Source organism: Pteropus alecto, unplaced genomic scaffold (assembly GCF_000325575.1).
Source record: "Pteropus alecto unplaced genomic scaffold, ASM32557v1 scaffold20, whole genome shotgun sequence".
NCBI lineage: Eukaryota > Metazoa > Chordata > Mammalia > Chiroptera > Pteropodidae > Pteropus > Pteropus alecto.
In genome coordinates, this window is record NW_006436298.1 from 356382 (window position 1) to 383891 (window position 27510).

Consider the following 27510-nt stretch of genomic DNA (forward strand, 5'->3'; position numbering starts at 1 on the left):
AAGGAGCACCGGGACTCATGAAGGACACAACTGAATGGGGCTTGGAGGAGGCTGCAAGTTGGGGGAGGCGGAATTTCAGGGAATCCTCTGGGCAGAGCGACCTCTGTTATCCAGTTTGATGACGTCTCAGCTATGGTGGCGCTGAGTCCTCACACTGGGAGCGGGGAGGGCTCAACACAGGAACAATGGATGCCTTTGGCACTTCTGCCTGGAAGAGAGCCTCACCTCCAGTCCTTGCTCTAACAACTCAATGTCCCTCTGTAAGTCCCTTCAGCACTTCTGCCTGGAAGAGAGCCTCACCTCCATCCCTTGCTCTAACAACTCAATGTCCCTCTGTAAGTCCCTGGTGCCCCCCAAGCAGCCTACCAGCGCTGGTGCTCAGAGTGAACAAGTCCGTCACCACAAAAGTCCTGTTGGACATGGCCCCTTGAGCAGCCTTGCATCTTAGCCCCCTCCTACCTTATACAGTTGGAAGTTGATTAATTATTTCTCTCCCTAGTTGTAGGGCTCTGTTCATCTAGATCGCAGGCGACTTTGTTTGCTGTTTGTTCCGTGTTTCCGTTCCAACTTTGATGTGGTTGCAAGAGGGATGAACAAAGCCTCTATCATCTACGCCATTTTTAGATGCCTCCTCTAGCTTCCTTTTTTATTTTAACTAATTTAATCTATGATCATACACAATGTGTTTAGTCATCTCTTTAATCTTCTTTAATCCAGAAGGGGTCTCTAGTTTCCTTTGTTTTTATGATGTTGAGAATTTTGATGTCACTCTTGTAGAGTGTCCATTAATTTGGATTTGCCACTTTATTGTTTCTACATGACTAGATTGAGGTTAAACATTATTACAGGAAAATTGCAGAGGTGAAGTTTTCTTTGTTTCCTTACCTTAAAGCTCTAGGTTCATGAAAACAGTTTTTATGTGTTCTTTTAAAAGTCATGTCTTCTCTTAAATGTCACTTTTTTAAGCTATGAAATTATGTTATTCTCTAATATAGCACTCTATGCTTTCTTACTTGTTTTTTGTCTTTCTCCCCCATTTTGTCAGTTTCATAAAGGAGGAGATCCTGTGCGTTTTATTTACGGTTATATCCTTTACATCTAGGAATGCTTGGCACACAGTGAAGTTTAAGAATTATTTAAGAACAAATCTCTTTTCAATTGACTTTTGGTGAAACAAAAAATAACGACTGTAAGTTCTCCTATCAAGAGTTTGAAAAGTTAGCATTTTATTTTTTTGTTTGTTTTTGGTCTAAGTGTAAGAGGCCTAATTATTGTGACCTGGTTTCTGGAATAGTTATACTGAATTTTCAGTACTCTTCTCCTGGACTCTTTTCCACTTTTTTATGCAGCCTGCCACTAGATATTTTCCAGGCATGGACTCTAATGCTAAGTACTGAAGACAAAAGGTGAATGAGACACAATCCTTGTCTCTGAGTAGTATATGTTTTAGTAATGGGAACAAATACTAAAGAGCTATAGTAATGAACAAATTACTGCATGAGCACATATCTGGGGACAAGTGTCTCCAGTAGGACTCATCTCAGTTCTGAACAAGGCCTAAGGAATCTGACATGTGACTTAATGCTGCATAAACTTGCAGCCTGAAAGCTAGGTAGTGACAAAATAGACATTCTCATCAGTGTGAGCTGTTCTCTGAGTCCAGCAGAGTGATTCAAATCAGAATTTGTCATTTTACAGTTTGGTTTAAGGGCTAAGCAGTGAAAAATTAAGAAGCTATTTAATTCTTATTCAGTTTATATATTCATATAACCTGTTTATTTCAAGAGACTTAGTTAATTAAGTATTAATTGTATTGATTAACATCTATAAGAATATTTCATCTTAATAAGGCTCTGTGAAATCACCCATTTTTTATTTGCAATTAAGAAAATATTGGAAAATAAATGTTCCTGAATCTAAGCTTGTATTCTTTTTATTCCTCTTAAAGTGATGTCAATATCAAAATGCCAATCAACTCCAGTGGACCTGATTTGGTGACCGTGATTCCCAAGAGAATAAAAGGTAAAAAGGAGTGAGCTTGATGATTTGTTTTTTCTTGCTAAGTCGGTCGAGGCTTTGTAGTTTCACTGATGTTACAGAACCCTTTTTGCCATGGTTACTTCTGGGCACAATTGAAAATACTGAAAGATATTGCAAACACTAAAGCCACAGGGACTACGTATATAATGCACATGACTCCAGCAGGGTGGGCACTAGCCACATGCATGTCTTGTGTGAGTGGAACCAAAGAGCAAGGACCACCTAAAGGGGGCAGCCTTTCCCCAGTCTGTGCTGCATTGTTGCCATGCAGAAATGTAGACCTAGTTCAGCAAGATTATAGATTTTTTTCCGCGTGAAAAAATACCCCAGAAATCTTAATTTTTAAATGTGATATCTCCAGATTTGAAAACATTGGCATCCAATTCAAAACTTTTAAAGTATTATGTGGGCTAAATAAAATTTGTCCGTGGCCCAGATGCAGACAGAACTCTGCCAGTCTGCATCTCTGGTCTCCATTATCATGTGCCACAAGAAATCCCAGTCTTTAAAGAGCTGTATTTGGTTTACTTGAACTTAGTGAGTTACTAATTTTAGTGGACATATGTGAAACATAATTAATGGAAATTACTTAACTTTTATCAGCCTAGCCCTCAACCCCAAAGCCAAGATGTTAGTAGACATGGTATCCCCCAGTAGAACTGCATTCCTCACACTTTCTAACATCCAATACCTCAGGAGGCTCTGTCCCAGTACTGCATCTATCCTCCTCTTCCATAGCCCCAGTTGTCTGGCTTGCCCCCCTTGTGAATGTCTTTGGGTGTTCAGGGCGATGGTTCATGAGAGGAGCTTTAGATGGTTTACTTGCACCTGACAAGTCTTGGGTTTCATCTAGGAAGTGATTGCAGGTTTGTGATATACTCTTGTGTTTAGAGGAAAGGCAGATTCACTGACTTGTGAGGCTTTTGATGGATTTTTAGAGGAAGAAAGCAACCATAAGTCAGTAGGTGCAGAATAGCCTGGCTTTGAGAAAACTGGCTTGGATCAGGTGCTGTACATAATTGGAAAGAAAAGGGCAATTGCTTTTATAACATCAAAGAAGTCCTGCTTGGCTGAACTTCACTGAAGTTCACCATAGTGACCAGCAGGGAGCACTCAAAGATTCTAAACGAAGGATTCATATCCTCCCCTTCCTCCTTTCCTTCCTTACTTCTCTGAAAAATTTTTTTGTTTTCAGATAATTTTAGAATTAAATAAGAGTTGCAGAAATAATGCAAGGTTCTCGTATAGCCTTCATCCAACTTCCCCTTATGCTAACACCTTAAGTACAGAACATTTATCATCAGTACAATATTATTAACTAAACTATTTAGTTTATTTGGATTTCATCAGTTTTTCCACTAATGCTCTATTTCTGTTCCAGAATTCAGTGCAGGATCCCACATTGCATTTAGTCACCATATTTTCCTTAGTCTTCCCTCTGTGACTATTCCTCAATCTTTCATTATCTTCCATGACCTTGATACTTATGAAGAACATTGGTTAAATGGTTTTTTTAGACTATCTTTAAATTTGGGTTTGTCTAATGTTTTCTTATGATTAGAATGAGATTATGCGTTTTTGGAAAGAATATCACAGAAATGAGGTGTGTCCTTTAAAGGGGGCACATAATGTCAATATGCTAATGATGTTAACCTTGATCCCTTGGTTAACGTGGTATCTGCCAGAGTTCTCCACCATGAACTTTGATAACTCTCTCTTTGTATTTAATCAGTATTCTGGGGAGCTACTTTGAGACTGTGGTAGGCTAAATAATGCACCCTCCTCCCCAAGATATCCAGATCCGAATCCCTCAAATTTTGAGTGTTACCTTATATGGCAAAATAAACTTTGCATGTGTGATTAAGTTAAGAGTTTTGAGATGAGAGATATTACAGATTATCTGAGTGGGCCTTAAATGCAATCACAGTGTCCTTTTAAGAGGAAGGGAAGAGATTTCATATAGAAGACAGAAGATGTATGAAGATGGAAGCAGAGGGGGATTTAAAGATGCCATGCTGCTGGCTTTAAAAATGGAGAAAGGGAGAAAGGGTCCATGAACTAAAGAATACAGCTCTAGAAAAGGGCAAGGAAACAAATTCTTCCCTAGATCCTCCAGAGAGAGCATGGCTCTGCTGACGCCTTGGTTTTGGCCCACTGATACTGATTTTGAACTTCTGGCCTCCAGAACTGTAAGGGAATAAGTTTTTGATGTTTTAAGCCACTAAATTTGTGGTAATTTGTTATAGCAGCCACAGGAAACTAATACAGAGACTACATAAACATTCTATTTCTGTTTAAACTTTCACCTACTAATTTTAGTATTCATCAGTAGAGCTTGCCTACAGCAGTTATTTCTGTGGTCTAATAGTGACTTACTGCATGTCCCATTCTTAAGACATTTGTTAATTGGAATTTTTCTGTGAGGAAGAGTTGTTCCTTCTTTCCCTAATTTATTTATTAGTACGGATTCATGATTAATAATTTCATTCTTTGGGTTATAATCCAATTAATTTGTTCAAATTGTTCCAGTTTTGGCAATTGAGAACTTTTCCAGTTTGGCTTCTTTGCCCTTTTGACGTGCTCTTGTTTTTTTGTTTTTGTTTTTGTTTTTTGAGTACTTCCTTTATGGCACCACAGATATTTCAGGCCTGTCTTTTTTTTTTTTTTTTTCGATTTGATTAATTTCAAGTGTACAGTGCACTGGTTAGACATTTATATAGTTTATAAAATGATCCCCCTGACTGCTTCAGGCCCATCTTGTATTTTATTTGCCTTGGCCTTGGAAGAGTTCATAGTTTTTCCATCTTTATTATTTCACTTATGAATCTTATATTGTGGAAGGTTTTTTCCTCCTATGAAATTTTGTTATTTATGTATTAAATGATTTTCCTACAAGGTAAATTTATTCTAAGATGCGTATTTAGAGTCTGGTGGATTGCTTGATTGCCAGAGCTACCTCCAAGCATGAGTATAATTCTAGTCAAAAGCAAAGCAACATAGCTTTTTAAAAAATTATTTTATTTTTATGTTTTAAGCATTTTTTTCAGTTATAGTTGACATTCAATATTATATTAATTTCATGTGTATAGCATAGTGGTTAGACATATAATTTACAAAGTGATAAGCCTAGTACCTAGCCTGGCACCATACATAAATAATATTATTGACTATATTCCCTAAGCTGTCATCCCTGAAAGCAATACAGCTTTTAATTTGACTAGACTACCTTATCAAGGGCAAGCATCTGGTTTTTTACAAGCTTTCCCAGTGTCACCATTACTGTTGAATTTTCCTAAGCATCTGTACTGTGGTTCCCAGACTATCATAGTCTTATGGCTCAGGGACCTTGATGGCTTCTGACTTTATCAACCTGGCTCAGGGACCTTGATGGCTTCTGACTTTTTCATTATTAGAATATATGTAATGGAGCACACAGATCAGAAGCATATGGAGTTTTACATTTGTACATCTCTTTGTAACTGTGGTAGGCCAAATTCTGAGTTGATTCCCAGTGATGCATGCCCTTATTAATCCTTTCCCTTCAATTATATGACAAAATTGACTAAAAAAAAAAAAAAAAGATTATCCTGGGTAGATCTGACCTAACCAGATAAGCTCTTATCAGGAGCCAGGTTCTTCCTGAAGAAAGGTGCTTGAGTGTGAGAAGGATTCCAGGTGAGGGAGATTTTTGGTTAAAGATGAAGGAGGCCATGTGAAAAGTAATGTAAGCAGCTTCTGGGAGCTGAAGGGCAGTCCCTGGCTGACAACCAGTAAGGAGATGAGAAACTCAGTCACAAGGAAAATAAAGGAAAGAAGAAAGTTCCTTATGACTACAAGTAACTGAATGTGGCCAACGCTAATGAGCTTGGGAGCAGATTTTACATGGAACCTTCAGAAAGGAACACAGCCTCCTGACATCCTGATTTCAACCTGTGAGACCTGAGCAGAAAACCCTGCTGTGCCACACCCCAGATTCTACACCTATGGAACTGTGGGGTAATAAATGACCCTTGTTTTTAAACTACTAAATTTGTGGCGATGTATTACACAGCAACAGAAAACTAATACATTATCACCCAGACCAAGATGTAGAATGTTTAGAACACAGAGAATATTTCTAGCATTCCAGTGTAGCCCTTTACTATTAAAAACATACTTTCACATAATTACAATATTGGATTTTCAATAACCCTCTATATTAAACTAGAAACTAACCTACTTTACAGATAATGAAACCAAGGTGCAAGTTCAATTAACTTAGAAAATCAAAGGGCTCGTATCCTACATATAAAATCCAACTAACTTACACCATTTGGAGGAAGGAAGCCCACTCCCACAACTGTATCAGTAACAGAATGTATATTTTTGTAAATAGTACCACCTCTACCACTACTTGTCCCTACAACTCTGAGAAACTTTGTCAAGTGCCTCTGTGACTTGCTTTCTTCACCTGTAAAAGATATGTTGATGAGCTATTCTCTGAGTTCCCTTTCAACATTCTCTGAATCTAACAGGTATTTCTACCTATATATTATTTTAAGCTTTCCTCTGTAAAATGCTTAGCTTTCAGGGGACAAAAATATAAAGAAAAAAAACCAAATTCCCAAGGTTTTGAAGAAGGAATTCAAACTCAAATTCAAACCATTAAATTGCACGTAGCTAGAACCCTCTCATTGGCCCAGCACTTGACTGGGCGTGCCTACACAGCCTGACACACACTGCCCTCCTTCCTTATGTCCTTGAGATGGCACCCAGGCGTTCCTGTACTTGTCCTGCTCCATGGTCGAGGTGTTGCTCGACTCCACTTCTTTCTTGTCTCGTCTTTCTTCCCCTTCATGCACTCCCCTTTGGCCATCTTTTACTGTTCTTCTGTGGGTAATTCCAAGCCATAGAATTAAGGACGTGTGCACACGTGTACACACACATATACCCCACCCTTAATTCACACTATATCCCTCTCCAGCTCTTTCTAGATAGCTTAGGGAAATTTATCTCTCTGCTTCTCTTTGTCCCATTTGTGGCCCAGATGGCTCTCATAACGGCTAATGAATGACATAGGATGACGCCCTTTGGAGGAAAATGTAAGCTGTGGGCTTTAAAGAGAAGCCAAGACAGTTTAGAGAAGCATGGTCCTTCAAATAATCAAAACGATCCCTTCTGATTTTGCATAAAGATCTTTATATTTGCCTTTACAGCCACCTTTATGTAAACGTCTTCCTTCACCATCTATATTCAGGGTAACCATGAAATTGAGTAGAACTCTGTTTTTTAATTATTTTTAGTCCACGTGTATAGTATATTAGGGATTATATTATTGAGCGAAGAGGCAGTTATCTTACGTGGAAATACATTTTGAGTTTTAAGAAATGCTGACTTTTTAAACAACTTCGGACTGCTTAGAGTCATATTAGTCAGGAAATGTTTTTGTCCCAACTTGACCATAAGAGGGCAATATAGGTACATGTATTTTACTTAAAAAATATGTTATATTATCTAGTGCTGCTTGTTTAAAGAATTAATGTCAGGTTTGGTAATTGATTTGCTTAACTCTGGTAGTATATATAATTAACATTTGAATAAAAATGGTAATTGTTTCCTGTGTGATATACACTTTATAGCATGTATTTGACACAGAATAGTCGAGTCTACTGAATTAACCCTGGTAAAAATTATAACTTCAAAATCACTTTTAATTCCCATTTTAGTAAATGTTCTCTTTGGGCCCCAGATGTCTGCTCTGAAGCGTTCTGGCCTGTGCAGCCATGACATGCTGATATAACTAAGGGAGCTTTGGACAAGGTGTGGTAACATGGTAAAGCCACACTTGGTACATGTTGAAATATTGTTTTTGAATAAGGCAAATAAATATTTGAATGAAGACAGTTAAGGGGTGTTAATCTTTAGTCAGAAGCCTAATTCATCTTTATCTCCACATTTTCCTCATTCACTCATCCATCCTTTCATCCATTCAATAAATATTTAAGTACCTACCAAGGTACTTAACATATTTTGTTAACATATTTGACATATTTTATCTTTCATCCAGAATCCCATAGTTTGAAGAATTTTAGGGCAACATATGGGTGAGGAAATTATAGATATCTCGGTGGTGTTCAGTCCAATGCGTGTGTGGTTATTGTCTCTTAGCCACCCCTTCTACCAACATCTGTGTTGAAATGGATTGTTCTGAATGAGAACTCAACTCTGATACCTAAACTTCCACAGCATATGATTCACAGACCTCTCCAGCACATTGGTGATTTTGATGCCCTCAATTCTGGTAACAACAAAAAATTTTACATTATCTTTTGTTTTCTCTTTGATAATCACATTTGCCAAACAAAACTTTTAGAAATGCTGATTACTTTTCAGTTTAGGCCCTGAACCTGCAAAAAATTAGCAGATGCCTAAGAAAAAAGATTAAATAGGCATTATCTGTCAAATAGGGCACATTTCTTGAGAATAAAACCAAAATAATTTTGAATTAATATGGATAATATCACAAAATCAAATTAGATGAAAATAGTCACATAGGGACTCAAATTTAAATTTCTGAGTTATAAAAGCATTTGGATTTTGAATTATTGAAGCATTGTGGTTTAACAGGTGAGACTATAGATTTACTGGATTATGATCAATGTTTGAACCTTGGGGTGTAAAGGAAGTGATGTAAAATGATTGGTGGTTTTCTAAAGATCGTGGATTTGAATAAGTGTTAGAAATGAAGAAGTGCGTGCCATTAGGGAAAAAGCCAAAAAGAAATGGCTGATCTCTACAAACATCTATTTTTGAAAGGCAGGGTAAGCACAGTGGTTAAGAGTATGGGTTAGGGGCTCACCTACTTGGATCAGGTCCTGGCTTCACTACTTACCAGCTCTGGGGCCTAGGTTATTTTGCTTAACTGGTCTGAAAGGTAGGGATAATAATAGGACTATATTAAAGGATTACTGTGAGTGTTATGTGAGATAATACATTTACATGCTCAAAACAGTGTCTGGTGTGAAGTAAATTTGCAAGAAATATTAACCTCCCTGTCTGTTTGTCTTGAAGCATGTAACGTGTGTTGTTTCTACAGTGGCATTTTCCAATGGGAGGTGTTAGGGAGAAGGATGTTGACTCTTCCTTTGAAAGGGTCCTGTCACTGTGTTACCATGTGTAGCTAGGCTACAACCATGAATACACAGGGCTGATGTATTTTTAATATTGTTCATTGTACATAAAGACCTTCTGAACCTTTCGTATTGTGGGGAATGATTCTTTAGACTGTATGTCATTGGTTCTCTGTATTAAACGGTGGTTTTCAATTCAAATGTTTGATTGGGACCTATGGCTTAAAACTTTCTTTTTAATGGGCTGAGAAACAGTGGACTATTACTGTGCGTATGTAAAACATGAGTTTAAGTTGTTACTTGCCTGGCAGGCATTTGAATGAGAAACTCTTCTCCTATTCTGGGTAATGCTGGACAATGCTAATTTCTACACATTTCCTTGGTTTTTGCCTGCCTTTATTTTTGGCTTTGATAAAAACATGCATAATCAGAGGGAATGCTTAGTGTCCCCTTTCTCCCTTTTGTCCACCCACACCCTGATGCCCATTTCAGATCTTCCCATTTTTGTGCAAAGGAGAACCTTCTGTAAAAGGGGAAAAGTCTGGGATTTCTTTGAGATGTAATGGCAGGAAATGTTTCCCATATGCCATCAGGCTAACAAATATAGGGGCATAATTGTGTTTCTTGGAACATTTTTCGTGTACAGTTTGTTGGAGGAGAATTTCAGAATTTTTCTTTCTTTCTCTCTCTCTCTTTTTTTTAATTTCATTTTTCTTTTCAGAAACGAGCAACCTAGAACTATCTCAAGGCTCCGGAACTTTTCCTTCTGGGTATTATTACAAAGATCAATGGAGGCCTAGAAAGTTTAAGATGCGCCAGTTTAACGACCCTGACAATATTACAGATTGCTTACAAAGAAAAGTGGTGTATTTATTTGGTGACTCAACAATCAGGCAATGGTTTGAATACCTAACTACATTTGTTCCAGGTAGGTACTTTGCTTTTTGTTTCCCATATGCACGAAATCAGTTTTGAAATAAGCAGACTCACTTGGGTGCCTGAAGAAAGGCATCAAATGAAAAAACGGTTATTTCTCTGTAGGGCTAAAGAGGTATCCTAACCTGGAGAGACGTGAGATAGTTTCTGATCAGTGGTGAGGTTGTGATATATTGATGGAAGCACTGGATTCTTATCGAAGCTCATATCACTGATCAGCTGTGTGACCTTGGGCAAGTCATTTGCTTTTCAAAGGGGCTTCACTTCTCCATGTGAGTTGAGGCAGCTCAACAATATCACCTCATGGATGTCTCTCACTTCTAATATTTCCAGTTGCTTCTCTCTTAGTTCTTTTTGGTCCAACTCCAAGTTGATATAAGAGATTTAACTGGAAAGAAGCAGCCAAACAGACTGGAGTTCATTTTAAGATATCCATGCAGCAAAGCCATCCTTGTGTTATTCGTTGGCATTTCATTGGGTGGCTCCGAGATGAAGCTGCTCTTACTGAGGGAGCCTGTCCAGGTAAGACCCAGCGGTATTAGCTTCCTGGTTTCACTGCTGGACTCTGGGGCTACTCTCCAGATTTGGAATAAACCCCACATAATGGAGTTCCATACTTTATTAACAATGGGCTTTTTCCTTTTCCTGGCAGGGGTGTGGATAGGGTGAGGAAGGTTGGATTCTGAAGACCCTGCTTACAATTTAGAGAGCTAATAAATAGTTCTGTGGGAACTGTTTTTTATGGCTATATATGGGCAGAGACTGTCATAAAACAAATTCTCAGTTTATTGTGAGTTGTTGTTTGTGATGTTTTTCTTTTTTCTCTCTTGTTTATTACATCAACTTAGTTTTACATTTAGTTTTTAGAAGAAAAAGAGGAAATAGATATGACCCCAAAAAGTGAAAAGTTAATTCCAATTTTTGTTTTGCTTGTTTCTTTGTTGAACTCAGACAGCTGAGATCTGGTTGATAAAGCATAAATTAAACATCAAGAGAAAGGAAGTAATTTGTATGGCACTATGCTAGGCATGATTTGATGCTGACCAGGCAGGGCCCTCCGAGAGCTGCTTGATTCTTAAGTTCTTATGACGTAGCTCGGTTATTCCCTTTTATAGCAATGATTACAGTGTCTTGATCGTTTTCCACCATAGCGTTTGCAGAGATTTTCACCTGATAAAACTTTGTGTCAGTGCTTGATCTTAATCAAAAGAAAGTGGTAGATTGAGCTTTTATTCAATTTAAGTGGGGATAAATGCTAAGTAGTAGTGAATTAAGCAGGAAAATCTAGAAGATGAACCTGGGACTGCACAGAAAAAAAGTGAAACTTTTACTTTAACCCTCAAGAGTAACATAGGACAGTTATATTTTGGTCCTTCTTCAGAAGGACCAAATTCTCCATCTGAGCATTGCTGACTTACAGCACTGTAGTAGTTGGCCCTGAATAGGTCTTAGGGAATGTTAATTGAATTAGGTTGCCAAAAGTTACTTAGTCTGTTTTCTGTAAGACTCTTATAGGAATATTTAGGAAAGACAGGCCTTCTTTTCTCATGGAGCATATGTTAAGTGATGAATTGTACAGACAAAGGTTTTTAGGAGTAATGGAATCAGTGATTCCTGGAATCTTCAGACGATCTTGGAGGAGCTGGTCTTTGAAACACAACTTAGATAAAGGGGGTGCAGAGAGAAGAGAATTCTAACTTCTGCTGCTGTCTTTGTTATTCTTATGACAGAGATAGACGTTCCCTAAGATATTAACATGATTTTCCACCCATAGGGTGAAATTGAAAGTCAGAAGAAACAGTCGCTCTTTTCTTTCCTTTATAGCAAAAAGGTATTTGGTTACACAATAACAAAAAGAGGTATGTGGTTACTATTATGTGTTCATAAAGAAAGAATATTTACCTGTTAGAAGAATAATGTGTAAATGCCAAGTTAATTTTTAGATATTCAACAATCAGTGCAAACAGGAAGATTTCTAGACCTAATAAGTAGTGGTAAACAGGTTATTTTGCTTCTGAGGTATAGACCTAGGTATAGAATCTGTCACTGGTGTTATTACTTGTGATGTGATGTTTATGGAGTGAATTAAATGATAATTATGTTAGAATGAAAGTCCATTGAGAAGGGGGCAGCAAGATGCAATGAGAACTAGGTATTCCTTTTATATTTGTATTGTACCTTTTTGTTTTTGTACTTTTATTTTAAAATCTGTTCTTTGAAGCTACTAAGAGTAAAGAAAATATGTATGCTTGGTTTAAACACTTTTATGAATTTGAATTTTCCTTATTTTAGATTTAGTGGAGTTTAACTTGGGTAGTCCCAAGAATGTGGGTCCCTTCCTTGCGGTGGACCAGAAGCACAATATTCTGCTGAAATACCGCTGCCACGGTCCACCGATCCGCTTCACGACTGTCTTTAGCAGTGAGCTCCGTTATGTGGCGAATGAGCTGAATGGCATCGTGGGAGGGAAGAACACAGTGGTTGCCATAGCGGTGTGGTCTCATTTCAGCACCTTCCCCTTGGAAGTGTATATCCGGCGGCTCAGAAACATCCGCCGAGCAGTGGTCCAGCTCTTGGATCGAAGCCCTAAGACCGTGATAGTCATCCGGACAGCTAACGCCCAAGAACTGGGGCCTGAGGTGAGCCTTTTCAACAGTGACTGGTACAACTTTCAGCTGGACACCATCCTTCGGAAGATGTTCTCAGGGATTGGAGTATATCTCGTCGATGCCTGGGAGATGACCCTGGCCCATTATCTACCCCACAAGCTACATCCAGATGAAGTTATTGTGAAGAACCAACTAGACATGTTCTTGTCCTTTGTATGCCCCTTGGAGACCTAGCCTGCCCTGGAGGGGACTGGAAGAATCACTTTCAGTGACCTTCTACATCACCTGCATTACTGAAAGTTTATGGGTGGCTCTATGGGAAGATGGCTACATTGTTATGCAGAACGCTTCAAAAAGAGCTGGACTGTGTGTAATGATTAGTAAGGAGCTTAGAAAATACAGATTACATTATAGTTACCTATAAGATGTTCTCCAATCTTGACTTAGCCATGGGAGAACCATTATTAACAGCTTCCACACACTGTATTGCCATTGTAACCAAAGAAGTTAATGAGTGTGTTTGAACTAGCTTCTCCTGGGAGAGGATATTACTGTGCTAGAAAGTGTGAAAAATGTTCTGACCTAAATGGAACGGACTAGTTTGCCTGGCAGTGAAGTATTTGTAGCTCATCTGGAAAGGGAAATTGACTATATCTGCATGAACAGTGCAGTTAGTGCATCTTCAGCAGGTGAACTAACAAGGCTTGTAGTTGGTGGCTCCTGTAACACACTGAAGCCTGCCGTGTCTCAGGAGTTTCTCTTGATCTACTTTTTCTGAATTACTTGAAAAGACCAGTGTACTTGGTCAGAATTCTAGTGAGAATATGTACAATGTCCTGCTTTTATCTAGAAAAGGAGCAAAAGGGAGATACGAAAGCCGTATGTGTAAAAATCTCCGTGTTCAATTGGTATTTGCATTGGGTGATTGTTATTTATTTGAGCTAAATTTTACATGACGAATACTTATTCTAAAATAACCACTTTTGAAACTGGAAGGGTGAAATCTGTAAATGGAAATTTATTTTTGTGTTCTGAAGTTAGGGTTTTAAGAATTGACTTTTATGTAAAGAATGCTATTTATTATAAAGATGTGGAAATTGTTTCCATCTGTTTCAAGTATTTCTTTTTTGGTTTTTATTTTGAGTTGCATACCAAAATTAGAAATTAAAGTTAGATATTGAAATCTATGATGGGTATTTTTTGACTCGGGTAAAGGTACACACATTTCTCTCATTCTTGGAAGTAAAAAGCTGCTATTCCTACTGGCTATCTTAAAATAAATTTTACTTGACTGTCTTTTAATTTTAAGTGAGTTTAAGTTAATTTGGAGCCATTTAGTAAGTACTCTTTTCTTTTTCAGCCTATGTGATTACAGTCTGGTTTTAGTTATCCCTAAATGGACATGTGAAGAAACTGGGGAGACTTTAGAACTAAAGACAGATGCTTAATACATGGAAAAATGTACTCTTAGAAGAATGGGTCAAATAATTTTTTTTTTTTTTTTAACTTAAAACAGAGTCTAAGATCTTTCCTATCCTTGAGGGCCACCTTCAAGTTTATAAAATATGTATCTCTGAGGAATGAAGATTTTAAAATTATGAGTCTGAAGAGTACCAAGTAGTTAAATATATTAAGATAGCTTAATTTTAATGGTCTTTACACTTTAGAGTAAGGATCACTTGGAACATTTTATAAAAATGCAGAATTAGGAACTATGCCTCTTGGGAATCATGAAATCACCCTTTGTGACAAATGCCCAGTGTTTTTGATGCAATGGTGGCATGCTACACTATTGAGAAACAATAACAGAAGAGGTAAAATAGAACTAAGGAAATAATATTCCTTGTCTATTATTTCAGAGGCTTTACTCCAAAAAAATCTGATCATGATCTAATAGTGTAGGTGATATTAGCTTTATTTTATAGATGAGGAACTTGAGTTTGAATTTGAACTAAGGTATATGAGAGTCCAAAGCCCTTTTCAACTACAACTTGTACTTTTGTAAAGAGAAGTTTTCTTTTTCATGAAAGAAGTTTTGAGAATTTTCTCAGGAATTATTGGAGAAGGCTGAGTCATCATCCTCCCAGGAGTATTTCAAGGAGAGGACAGTGCCTCTCAGGGCTTTGGAGTGATGATACTTGTTTGTGCAAATATTTTCTTGTGATCTTATTCAGTTTCTGTTATTTAGTGACATAAGGTCCTAAAGATTTGATGACACAGTTTCTTGAAGTATTCTCAGTCACCTCTTTTGTCTACTCTCTGTTGTTGAAGCTTTTAAAAAATGCATAAGAATAGAATTTGAAATATCTAAATCTCAGAACGATTAGATATAATATTTTAATGACTTCTGAAAAGTTTGTTTTAGGCCAATACTGTATGGTTGTGAATATTAGATGTCAGCCAAATAATATAGTTTGTTTTAAATACATATTTTCCATTATAAAGAGCATCATAATTTTTTTAAATAATTTTTTATTTTTTCAATTACAGTCAAAATACATTATATTAGTTTCAGGTGTACAACATAGGATTAAACCTTTATATAATTTATGAAGTGATCACTCATAAATCTAGTACCCATCTGACATCATACATAGTTATTACAATATTATTGACTATGTATATTACATCCCCATGACTGTTTTCATCATAATTTTTAAAAACTGTAAAATCTAGAAGAAAATTTATGGCTGGAATCCATAATTCTATCATCTGAACTCAAAGATTATTACCATTTTGGTATATTTCCCTACTAGTCTTTTTTAACCACATAGCTGTAATCACAGAATATGTAATTGCAACTTGTGTTTTTTTTTATTTAACATACAAATATTTTTCTATGTTAAGTAGTTTTCATAACTAAATTATAAAAGTCTACCTAAGAGTTCAGCTAATGATGTTATCGTTATTTATATAAGTTGGCTATTATGGTTGGACATTGAGGTTTATAATAAAGTATTAAAACAGTGGCTTACATACAATTTCATTGGGTTAAAATATGGATTTTTATTTTGGAACCTGACAGGTTTAATTACATTTAGTGGATCTCATATTCTGGAACTCACATGATTGACTTGATACTATTTGTGAAAGGGAGAATCCATAATAAGCCTCATCTATATTTTATAGAAGTCAAATTATATTTTATAGAAGTCATCTATTAAGAGTAACCTTTCTTTAGCAAATACAAAACAGACCTTTGGTGTTCTGCTATGATTCATTTTACCAATTTGAACAACCATCATTTTATTAAATACCAACTGACACTTCTTGGCTTCAGGTATTAAGTTTAGATTGATACATCAGAGGGCTTATCCAGAATATAGATGGTAAGCCTTTACATATCCAAGTGTTACACGTCAGAGATGAGTCTATTTCCGGGCCCTATTGAAAGAAATAGCAATTACTGAGAGGTACAGGGAAATAAACATCTAAGGGGGAGAAATTAAAAACAACCCTTCCCACCCCCCCCCCTCAAAAAAAGTTTTTTAACATTATCTTCATGGGTCTGGGTAAATTCGGCTTTTTAACATTACATTAGCTAGTCACTTATGCCAGAAATCCCACCTTCAGTGTATTTATTCTCTTATACTAAGCATTATTCTCCCAAGGACAAAAAAGTTTTTTAACGTTAACTTCATGGGTCTGGGTAAATTCGGCTTTTTAACATTACATTAGCTAGTCACTTATGCCAGAAATCCCACCTTCAGTGTATTTATTCTCTTATACTAAGCATTATTCTCCCAAGGACTTACGTCTACAGTACGTTTTCAGTGCACTGAGAATGCCTGACTCCTCAATGTGCAATAAGTAAGATCTCCAAGGTGCTCTTTTTTCTCTTTCAAAGTGAGATCACCATCCCTGAGTGCTAGGCACGCCTAGAAATCTGGGGCAGTGGGTAAAAGATAAGAGGGTTGTCTATGGCAGAAGTTTATAGGATACAGAAGGTAGAAGGGCACAAAATGCACCTCACCAACTTCTGTCTAACCTGTCTCTTGAAAGTGAACTTTTACATTTTCATTTTTAAAAAGTGTGAACTTGAGTGTATTATATTTTGATTTTTAATATTCTGCATTAAATGAGAGGAAATTAGACTTCTTTTAAGAAAGACCTCCTGGTGTTTAGATGCCCTTTCCTACTGGAGGACCAGGAATTTCCTAATTATAGAGCTGGATTGTAATTGCGTGGAGGCGGGGTGGGGGGACGGAGGGCAGTTGAGGGAAAGCAATACACAGATGACAACAGTAAGTGTCTCAGAAGGGAAAGAATCCACAGTGAAACCAAATGTCATAGGAAGAATCCTTTTAGCATTGTGCAGTGGTTCATTCTTTTTAAATTCACTCCATCTACCGTCCCCCACCCCACGAAAATATCACCAGGTTACAGGGCAAATGCTTTATTTGTCGCAGATTTCTCGTCCTTTAATTTGCCGATGACAATACATGATAGCGATACTACTTTTTGATTGCCATATTTAAAAAGCTATGTTGTTTAAGATGAGACCCCACCCCAGCCCCCAACGCATACACACATTCAGAGGCCATACAGAAAAAGCGAAATAAGAGATGACTCTAATGAGGCAACGCTAATGCCTAGCAGTGGTCACTGAGACATTTAAAAAAGGCATCCCTAAGAAAAAAATGTTTTGTTTATAGACTTCTGATTCCTCTGCGCGGCTCCAGTCCAGGTCTTGGTGCCCGCCCGGGAGGGGAATGTCCGGGACTCGGGTCGGTACCTTTTTAGCCTGGGAATTTCCAGTATTCAGAAAAAATCCACGAACCTAGTCCTCGCGGCCCCCTCCCCGCCTCCTCTGCCCCTCCTCTGTGCCCACGCAACCCCTTTCCAATGAGAGTTTGACCGTATTCTGTAGTTTAGAGAACAGTTCCTTAGCTTCCCCCGCCCCCAACCCCTCTCTAGACGGGTGAACAGAAAGCGAGCTAGCGCTATAAAGGGGGCCGGGAGAGGGGCTGGTCTCCTCTCGCCTCAGGTCAGACGCTGAGTTCTTAGAGAAAAAGGCTGCTTAACTGCTGCTGCTTATCATGTAACCTCAAAAGGAAACTGAACATCTTTCTCATGCTCTCACGTACTTGGGTTATTATCGCTGATTATAGCTGGAAACGATTTGCCTTTACGTATTTGCATGACTTGACTCTTCAAACACAAAGGTATATTTTTATTATTTGATATTTAGTATGAAAAGTATCTTAAATGCTGGGTTTTTTTTTTTTCCTTTCTTTTCTTTCCCCAAATTCAAAGTCTTTCACTTTGGAGTCACTTTCTGATATTTGGGTAATCAAACTTGTTTTGGGGCAAAATATTGGGGGCAGTTTTTTGGGGAAAGAAAATCTGGGAAGTTTTTATAGTTGGGTAATGGCTGTGAATCATTTCTGTTTGCCTTGAAGGCCCAGGAAGGACTAAGATGCTGATGGAGAAGGTGGCTAGGATGAGTGATGAAAGTAAAATAAATTTAATGGAATAATTTATCTTTAGGCAGTGAGAAAGAACAGTGATACCCCAAGGCAGAAATCTCTCAGGAGGTTTGAGTGTGGGTTTAGAGGTATACTTTCTCATCTCACCAAGGTGAGATATGGAAAAATATATCTGAGTAGATGGAAATGTTTTATAACATGCCCTCATTAATTCTTGTATTACCTCTGAAATGTTAAAGACAAATATTACAGGACCATTTTGTGAATAAAGGAAACCTGAAATTTGATGACTTGGTAGGACCCCCAGATTTATAACAATCTTTATAAAGTATTTTAAGAGATTTTGTGCAAATAAAAGCACATTTCTAGGTAGGATAGATTAGGGATTCTCTCTACATGGATTAGTGAACTGGCTGTTGTAGGGTGGGGGTGTCCCAAAGAGGATGACGTCTGAAATGTGAATTTTAAGCTCTTGGTAATATATATTCCCCCACTTTAAAGAAATACATCATTTGGTCAGGTGAAAAAAGTTTAAAGTTTATTCACTGCTCTCAATAATCCCTGACAGAGGAGAGGCTTGGCCATACAGATCATCTAGTCATGCCGATAACATCTTTTTATTTGGCTTCAGAGGACAGTGTGTGATCTACCAGCCTTCTCCATTATAACATCTTGCTTAGGCTAAAGACACAGTTGGGCAGGATACAGGCAAGGAGCCCTGGGCCACGGGAAAAGTCAGTCTGGGATGAGTTAGCATAAGAAATCAGAGCGCAGCACAAATAATGTTAAACGTTTGGCAGCATCCTTTCCAGCATGGAGATAATGACTGTGGTCAGCATAATTTAGTTGCCCAGATAAAGACTTTTCCTCACTGAGGAAATGGAGGCAAATCTTTCTCATTCTACTTTCTCCAGAAAAAAGTCTCTCTCTCAGAAAGCAAAAGAAACTCTCTCAGAAGTTAAGGAACCATGGAAAGCACTGCCAAGGGGAAAACTTTTATAATTGTTCTGAGACCCACAGTGAATTGCTCCTGAGAAAAATGTCTCCCTTTCGCTCATAGCTGACAATGGTCTGGCTCTCTCTCGATTTTCTCCCCCAGGTTAACAGGAAGATCAGGAGGCTGAATGTCACCTTTTGGCTTTCCTGGCCTGATGCTGAACTACCAAGGGTGAGCAAGGAAGATTTTTCTAACCAAGTAGGATCCAGATGTTACCTGGGCCTTGGCTGATGTAGTCAAAATGGGTTATGTGATGTTTTTAAAATTTCTAAGGTTCTTGTATCTCTTAAATCAATCAATTTTTGAAGTTGCCTCAAAGTTAACATGAATTTTAATCAAAGACATTTTACTGTGATTTCTTGTGAACTAAGATTTTTTGGGTGGTTTAGCATCTTTTAACCAGTTTGAATCTCCACTGTTTTCCATGAGAGGAGGACACATGAAAGATACATCTACAAGGGGAATTCAGCTATCTGCTGACTGATAGTTTCAGGGTTATGTAATCTTTAACAGACTCAGAGAGCAGCAAACCCCCTACAGTTTTGGTGAAGCCACTCATTAAAGCTGGTCTGTGTGGTTTCTGATTAAAGCACTTCCTGTTCCTTTAATTTGGGACCATCTCTGAGGTAAAACACTTTCCTTCCAAATTTAGCAGAGTAAAATATTTTACTGCTCTTTGGGGAGAGTCAGTGGAGAGGGAATTAACATTTATTAAATACTTATATTGGGAATTGACCAGCAAAACCTCATTTAGCCCTCATAATAGCATCTGAGGCCCATGTAATTAGCCTTATTTTATAGGTAAAGAAATTGGGGCTCAGAGGAATTGAGCAATTGGTTCAAGGTCCCCCAGATAGTAAGCGGCATGGCTTGGATGTGAATCTGATGCGGCTTGTTTCCATAGCCAATGCCCTTGCCACTGGGATATTTGCAGAGCTACCATGGGGAGTGGTCGACCTTTGCCAGGGCTCTGATTTCCCTAGGGTCCCTCCATTTTCCTAGCTCATACCTGGCTACTACCTACTCCCTGTTCAGATCTAACCGATAAACTTTTAGTTGATAACCATGTAACCCTTCACAGTTAAGAAGATGGTAGGAAAAATTTTCACTTCTCAAAGAGTGAAGCTATATGGTGGAATTGATGGGAGTGGTCGGACATTGGAGGAGAGGCAGCCTCTTATTAAGCTGTTTTTGGACACAATAGCTAGGGGAATAAAGAAAGGGGAATCCTGCTGGTTGTTCACCTTGCTCCTCTCAGGATGTTTCTTTCCCTGCTGGAAAGCTAAGGCTTGGAAGGGCATTCCTAGTCACACCTCTGGTGAAGGGCCCACGGCTGCTGAAAAGAAGAGCCACCTTGCACTTGTCAAACCCATTCACCAGCTCTCTACCATTAAATTGCAGAGTGAGTTGACTATCTGTATTTAACTTTTCAGAGGTAGCCCCCAGGATAGAAATTTGCATGTTTTGTATCTGGTGATTTTTGTTGTTGTTGTTAATGTCACATGATCCTTTCCTAGTTTGCATTGCCTATAAGCTCTTTAGTATAAGGTGAGTGGAGTAATAAATCTAGTTGGATGGTTAAAAAATAAAATGCTCTGATGAATTAAGGAAGAATTTTGATGTTTGTTTGCCTTTTAAGGCAATGCTTCTCACATTTAAATGTGCCTAAGAACTACCTGCAGATCTTGCTGAACTACAGATTCTGATTCAATAGGTCTGGTGTGGAGCTTCTAATTCTGCATTTTTAACAAGGTCCCCTGTGATGCTGATGTTGCTGGCCCAAGGTCTCCACTTTGAGTAGCAAAATTATAAGGCTCCTTAAGTTCTACTTAATAAGAAAAATTATGTTTTTTTTTCTCTATAAAATCTGCATGTCATTTTACCATGTAGAAAAATAAATTCTGTCATGGTTATGTTAAACAACAGTGGTAATGGTACATTCTCTATGCTAGATACCGAATATCTGAATTAAACTTCTCAACATTCTGTTAATCACCTAGATGCTATATCCATACAATAGCAACTTCCAGATATTTGGAGACATTAAAAATGAATTTCTCACTTTTTGTTTAGATCTTTAGCAGTGTGCAGATACTTTTAATATTGGTGTAAGACTTTGGGACACATTTAAATGTTGGTTAGCATGCATGCATCCCCAGTCCACTGATTGTTTTAGTCAAGTTTTCTAATTGTTTTGGGGCCTCTTTTAAGAGTGGCTATTTCTGTAAATCATGTTTTCTCAAAGAGGGTGATATTGTCAAAAATCAAAATTGGTTCTTTGGGGGAAATTCCTTAGATATTACCACGATTTTTGGCCATCTAAAGGACCATCGTACATGAACAGATATATAATATATCTGTGGTTTTAAACTTTCATCAGGGGACAATTAGGGAAAAAAATGTTTAAAAAGGCTCCTTAGGGAGTGTAAAAATGAGAGCAATGTTGAGACACACAACTGTAAGTACTCTACACGTACTTATTCAATTGAAGTCAAAAGGATTTTTCTCTGGCCTGTTGTGTGTTAGTGTCTTGCTTTATGTCTGAATTGTTGTCATGGATTTTTAAAAATATCTGCTTCCAGAAGAGGGATGATTTCTTTTATTATTATTATTTTTTATATTTCTTTACTTCAGGAACATTATCTTCCAGTATATCCTTAATGTGTTTAATATTTGAGAAATCTTGATAAAATATGCATACATAAAATTTATCTTTTTAACCATTTTTAAGTGTACAGTTTGGTGGTATTCAGTATATTCGTGTTGTGCAGCCATCGCTACTTTTCATCTTTTGAGTTATTTTTCATGTTCTTAAATTGAAACTCCATATACATTAAACAATGATTCCCTGTTTCTTCCTCCCCCAGCTCTTGGCAACCACCATTCTGCTTTCTATCTCTGAATTTGATGACTCTCGGTACTTCACATATGTGGAATCATACAATATTTGTCCTTTTGTGACTGTCTTATTTCACTTAGTATAACATCCTCAAGGTTCATCCATGTAGAAGCATATTTCAGAAATTTCTTCCTTTATCAGGCTGAGTAATATTTCATTGTATGTATATACCACATTTTGTTTATCCAGTCATCTGTTGATGGGACACTTGAGTTCTTCCACCTTTTGGCTATTGTAAATAATGCTGCTATGAACATGGGTGTACAAGTATCTATTTGAGTCCCTGCTTTCAATTTTTTCAATGTATACTTAGAAGTGGAATTGCTACATCATATAATAATTCTGTGTTTAATATTTTGAGGAACTGCCATGCTTTTTTCTCTAGCAGCTGCACCATGATGATTTTTTAAAGCTTGTACAGTGTTAGGCAGAGTGCAATGAAAAAGTGTATATACCATAACTATCTGGCAAAAGTGATCTGAAGTTCAGAGTAAATAATCTGATAAGTGATTTAGCACTATTAAAACAAATCAACCTCCTCTACACACTGATCCTTGCATGTCCACATACTGCAGTGTGCATAAAAATGAGTGCATGGCTGGGAATAACTCCTCTGAGAACCACTGCGGTAATGCACTTAGAACATATGGGTCAGATCCTTTTAAAAGTGTGGACCACTTGCCATGGAATCTCACATTTAAAAGAACTCGAGAGAGGTTTGTGGAGGTTTCAAAGGGTCAGAACTACAAGGGTGGTCTCCTTATATGAGTAAAGATGAACTGAACCCAGAACACCTTGAGGACAGGAATTGTGTTTGAATTTTCACCCTCCTCTTCATTCTTCCACCTCTTTCTCTTACCTCTGTAATGTAAGCGCACAGTCACTCCCTGAGCCTTGGTTGAACAAATTACCCATAATGGAAAAAAAAAGTGAAAATTATTTATTTTCCAATCTGTGAGAAACTATTTTGAAGACTTTAAGAACTTTCTATTTTATAACTCTGTTACGGGTAAAGTAGGTGGGTTTAATCAGGGATGGAAGACAAGAGTTGGAGGAAACTGAACCCATCACTGGGCAAGGCTGCCGATTTACCCTTGGCATCTCTAGTATCATCATAGATGAAATGGAACTGTCTGAGGGATGGCAGATGCTGATATATCATGGACCTTCCCAGCCCTGCTGTTCTGTGCTGACGTTTCACAGCTTTTAAAAAGCCCATGAAAACAGTTTTGTTTGTTTATCTGTGGTATTGAACAGCATCCAGCATTAAGATAAGAAAAGGGTTCTCAAGCACAATCTTAATGTCAAAATCTAGGGATGGTGCCAGCCCAAGTGTTTATAGCAGACAAGAGGTGGAATGTATAGTGAGAATGTTAAAGGACAGGCTCTCTCTACCTGATACCTCCTGGGGGGAAGGACACAATTCAACCAATAACAGATTTGATGCAGATGGATTTTAGAGGATGTGATAAGCAGGTATAGAATTTAGTTTTGATGTGAGAAGTCACAGGCTCCAGTTGTGATTGAGCAGGGGAAAACATGAATATGATGGCTTTCCCGTACAAACTTCCAGGTGCTTTTAAATGTGATGGTAGTGAGAATGAGAACTATGGGGATAGTGGGAAGCATGTTGGAGAAGGAAGTATTAGGACTTTTCTACAGTGGAATAAAGGAGCAGTCAAATCCTTAAGTCTTCTAGAAATTTCTAGAAAAATGAAGATAGTTTGTTGGTGGGGGTGGAGGAGCAAAGAGGTAATACGGCAAGTTTAGTTTTCAACCTGTCGATTATCTTATTGGCATCGTGGAATTAGAACTCAGAGAAAAGGTCGGAAGTGGATATAAGAATCTGGAGTCTTTATATAGGTCAAAGTTATACCTGTGGGAGTGGAGAAGCTTGCTCAGATTTCAAAAAAGAGAGGAGACAAGAATTCTCAGGTCTCAAACTACTTTATTGTCACATAGATTTGGAAGATAGTATGGAGGTTTTCCAGGACCTCTCTGGCTAAAATATCACCTCCAGCTCTCTCCCTTTGCCTTGCTTTGTTTTTCTTTGTAGTGCTTTATTACTACTTGGTTATTGTCTATCTTTCCCAGTAGAATGTAAGCTCCATGAAGGCACAGACTGTCTTTTTGTTCAGTACTGTATTTCTGGTACCTGGAAGAGGGTCCAGAACATTGTAGCTGCTCAATAAATATCTGCTGAATGAATCTATGAATAGGTTAATTTTTATGATCAATAGAATTTAATTGATGATTGCTAGATATTGCCTTTTCATCTTTTCTTAAAACAAAATTTGATCTTTAACAAATACCGTTAGATAAATGGACACACAGACACATATATTTGAGAATCTTGAAATATACAACCTAAAACTTAATTTTGTTTCTATTTTTTCCCCTTAAATTGTGCTTTCCTGAGAGCAAGATCACCTAGTCCCTTCTCTGCAACAGCATTTCTTTATGAGAAAGGAGGTGTGACTTTCTTTAAAAATCCAGGCATTTCAACAATCTGGTTACTCATCAAATTATCTGTTTGCACCTACTTTTTTTTTTCTTTGTAATTTTCATAGAAGTTTATTTGTGGAGTCCTTGGTTTCTGTCAGGTTTCTTTTCCTTTTACTCACTATCCCATATCCCATCTCACTGTACCTGTGTGGGTGCCAACAGTTCACACAAATGTAAGTTTGTCACCTTTCTGTATAATTTTCTTCAGGACTGCTAGGTATGGTATGGTGTCTCATAAAATACAACTGTAGGTAGGATAGGCATTTAAACCAAGTTCACTCATCTTCTTTATTTTAAGAAATCATAAAGGTAAATATGAATCTGTATTTCATATAGGTAAAAACTCTTATGAAATCTAGCCTCTCTTTTTTTCAGATAGTCTGAGTGGTACAAATGGTACTAGAATTATTGGGTTAAGTAATTTAAAGCAATAGTTCTCCAACGGATGGAGAATTCCTCCTTAAAAGACTATCGAAATCACTGGGAAAGTATTTTTAAGGGCCACACAACCCCATTTTGGAGGTTGTAGTATCCAGAGAGCACCTTACTGAGGGGAGTCATACCTTTCGGGCATCCTGGGGGAAGAAAAGGGTTGAGAATCACTGGTCACAGATTCTGAGGGTTCAAATGAACAGAGCATATTAAACTATAAGATGACTTGGTTTTATCTATCCTCTAGTCTTTATCGCAGGATTGCCTTTTGGTCCCCCAGAAAGTTCCCTACAATGTTTTGGAACTTTTATTAAACAGTATAGAATGACATAGGCTGATGGGAAGAGGACACTCTGTAGGGCAACAGGAAAAGTCTGTAAAACCTGGAATGAGGTTAAGAGATGAAATTTGAGTGCACTTGTTGGAGATAGAGACAAATGGGAGGGTGTTAACAGGAAAACCTGTTAGCTGAACCTCACGGCCAATTTAGTGCATCTTTAGGAATAGTTCATTATAATAGTTTTCTGACTTACAAATTCTACAACTATGATTTAAAAAAAATACTTTGGGCTCCTTCCTAACCACTTTGATTGAATGAATGATAAAGTGCTCTGGGGGAAAAGTGCTATTCAGTCAACGAAGTATGACTAAACAGGTTTTTGTCCAATATGTAATCTATCCCTCCCTGCTCCTCCCAGCCTCATACACACAAAAGGGTGGAGATTTGCTGAATGATCATAATAATTTATGGAAATGGGAAGGGAACTAACATTTATTAAGTATCCAGGATATATCACATTCTTTACATATATTATACATTATCTCATGTGATTTTAGCAACTTATTTAGATACTAGTATCCCAGTTTACATGTGAGGAAACTGAGGCTCGGAGATTAAGGGACTTGTCCAAGGTTACATAGCTGGTAAGTGCTAGAGATGAGTTTGCAAGCTTCAAAGCCATGATACCACAGTGCTTCTAAGCACTTTTGCTTAAAGCAAGAGTTGGAAAACTTTTTCTGTCATGGGCCAAATAGTAGACATTTTAGGTTTTGTGGATTAAGACAAGATGGAAGATACTATATAGGCACTTATATAACTATTTAAAATATAACTGTTTAAAAATATAAAAACTGTTTTTAGGTGACAAGATGTACAACAGGATAGATTTGACCTACAGGCTGTAGTTGTCAACTCCTGGCCTAAAGTATTCAGCAAATGTAAGCAAAAGCAATTTTGGGGAAAGGAAGGTGATGGTTTGAATGAATAATTGTCTTTAATGTTGTATGAATTTGCATAGTCTTTTAGTAAATGAGATTCCCTCATTATTTAATTCCAATATTAAATTATCCTTTCAATTACAAAATTTTTATAGCTATACATGTTTATTGAATTTTATCTGCTTATGTGGGTCGTAGTTGGCAAGATTTCATAACTGTATTTCACCTTAGTCTTTGACCATTCTCCCAGGCATTAATTTCATTAGAGATAAAAATATATATATAGTACCCAACATAGTATTCAGTACATTATGGATATATAATGATAGTAATTATTATTAACCTTATCAGTATATCAAAGTATTATATTATGTGTCTATAATATTTTATTTTTTGGAGGGTAATGATGTCTGTTCTGCACATGATCTATACTAATTTCTTCTTCTTGGCTCTTAAACATTTTTATAATTAGTCTTTCTCTCTGGCACTTGCTACTGTCCTTGTTTATAGAAATTCAAAATAAATCCTTGTAGACTATGTGAAGCCTCCTCCCCCCGCCAAAAAAAACACCCCGATAGTTCCCAAATCCTAAGTTTAAAATTCTGAATTAAAAGTTCTAGAAGCAAAATTTCTCTTGATAAAATGCAGCATATAAGGCATTCATGCCTTTATATAAAGCATGGATTATATTATTGTCCCTAAGCTAATTTGACAAAATGTATTATCTGTGTTAAAAAGGGAAGAGAAAAGGAGAGTATGAATATGAAAGTTTTGAAAACATAAGTCAACATATAAATCAGTTTAATCAACGTGTTTAATAAGCAACTATGTACTGAGCATTTACAAGTATAGAATCCTATTTCTACATTAAAAACGTGTTAAGCTCAAATCAACCCACTTTTCACATATAACCTCTTCTTCTGGGAAAAGAGGCTTAAATCATTACCTAAAAGATAGTACAATGATGCTTGGAAGTCTCTTAGCCTCATGCCTTTGAGATGCATGTAGGCCAATGTCTGATACAAAGGAAGAATGGAGGATCTTTCTGTCAAAAATCTTAATTACTTCAGATACCCAAATTCAACTATGAAATATTCAGTCCTTTGGCAATTAGTTAATTGCCTTCAGATTTTTTTTCTCCTTATAATGTAACTATTACCATGAAAAGTAACAAAGTTATTTACATTGCAATGTAAATCAGTTTATCAGTGTTTTCCTCCTGAAAGCTGAGCTAACTTCCCAGAGGATGGAAGTTTTTTATAGGGGGATATATAAGGAAGAATAATTTTGGACTATGTTTTACTGCCTGGAATTTGCAGAATTGTATGGGAAAGAG

General features: G+C 37.3%; 2 protein-coding genes across 8 annotated transcripts in view; both read left to right on the forward strand.

Moving 5' to 3' along the window:
- Nucleotides 1-13996, forward strand: part of NXPE3 (neurexophilin and PC-esterase domain family member 3) — a 33655-nt gene extending 19659 nt beyond the window's left edge. For all 7 annotated transcript variants that reach the window (XM_006913067.3, XM_015590500.2, XM_025047806.1 and 4 more), the window contains 3 exons: nt 1949-2022; nt 9871-10077; nt 12378-13996. In XM_006913067.3, coding sequence (XP_006913129.1) covers nt 1949-2022; nt 9871-10077; nt 12378-12928 — 832 coding nt within the window. In that variant the 3' untranslated portion in view covers nt 12929-13996. The remainder of the gene's footprint in view (nt 1-1948; nt 2023-9870; nt 10078-12377) is intronic.
- A 3725-nt stretch (nt 13997-17721) lies between these two features.
- NFKBIZ (NFKB inhibitor zeta) overlaps nt 17722-27510 on the forward strand; it is a 27388-nt gene continuing 17599 nt past the window's right edge. The window contains exons 1-2 of the mRNA XM_006913068.3: nt 17722-17859; nt 19223-19291. The gene's annotated coding sequence lies outside the window, so the exon portion shown is untranslated. The remainder of the gene's footprint in view (nt 17860-19222; nt 19292-27510) is intronic.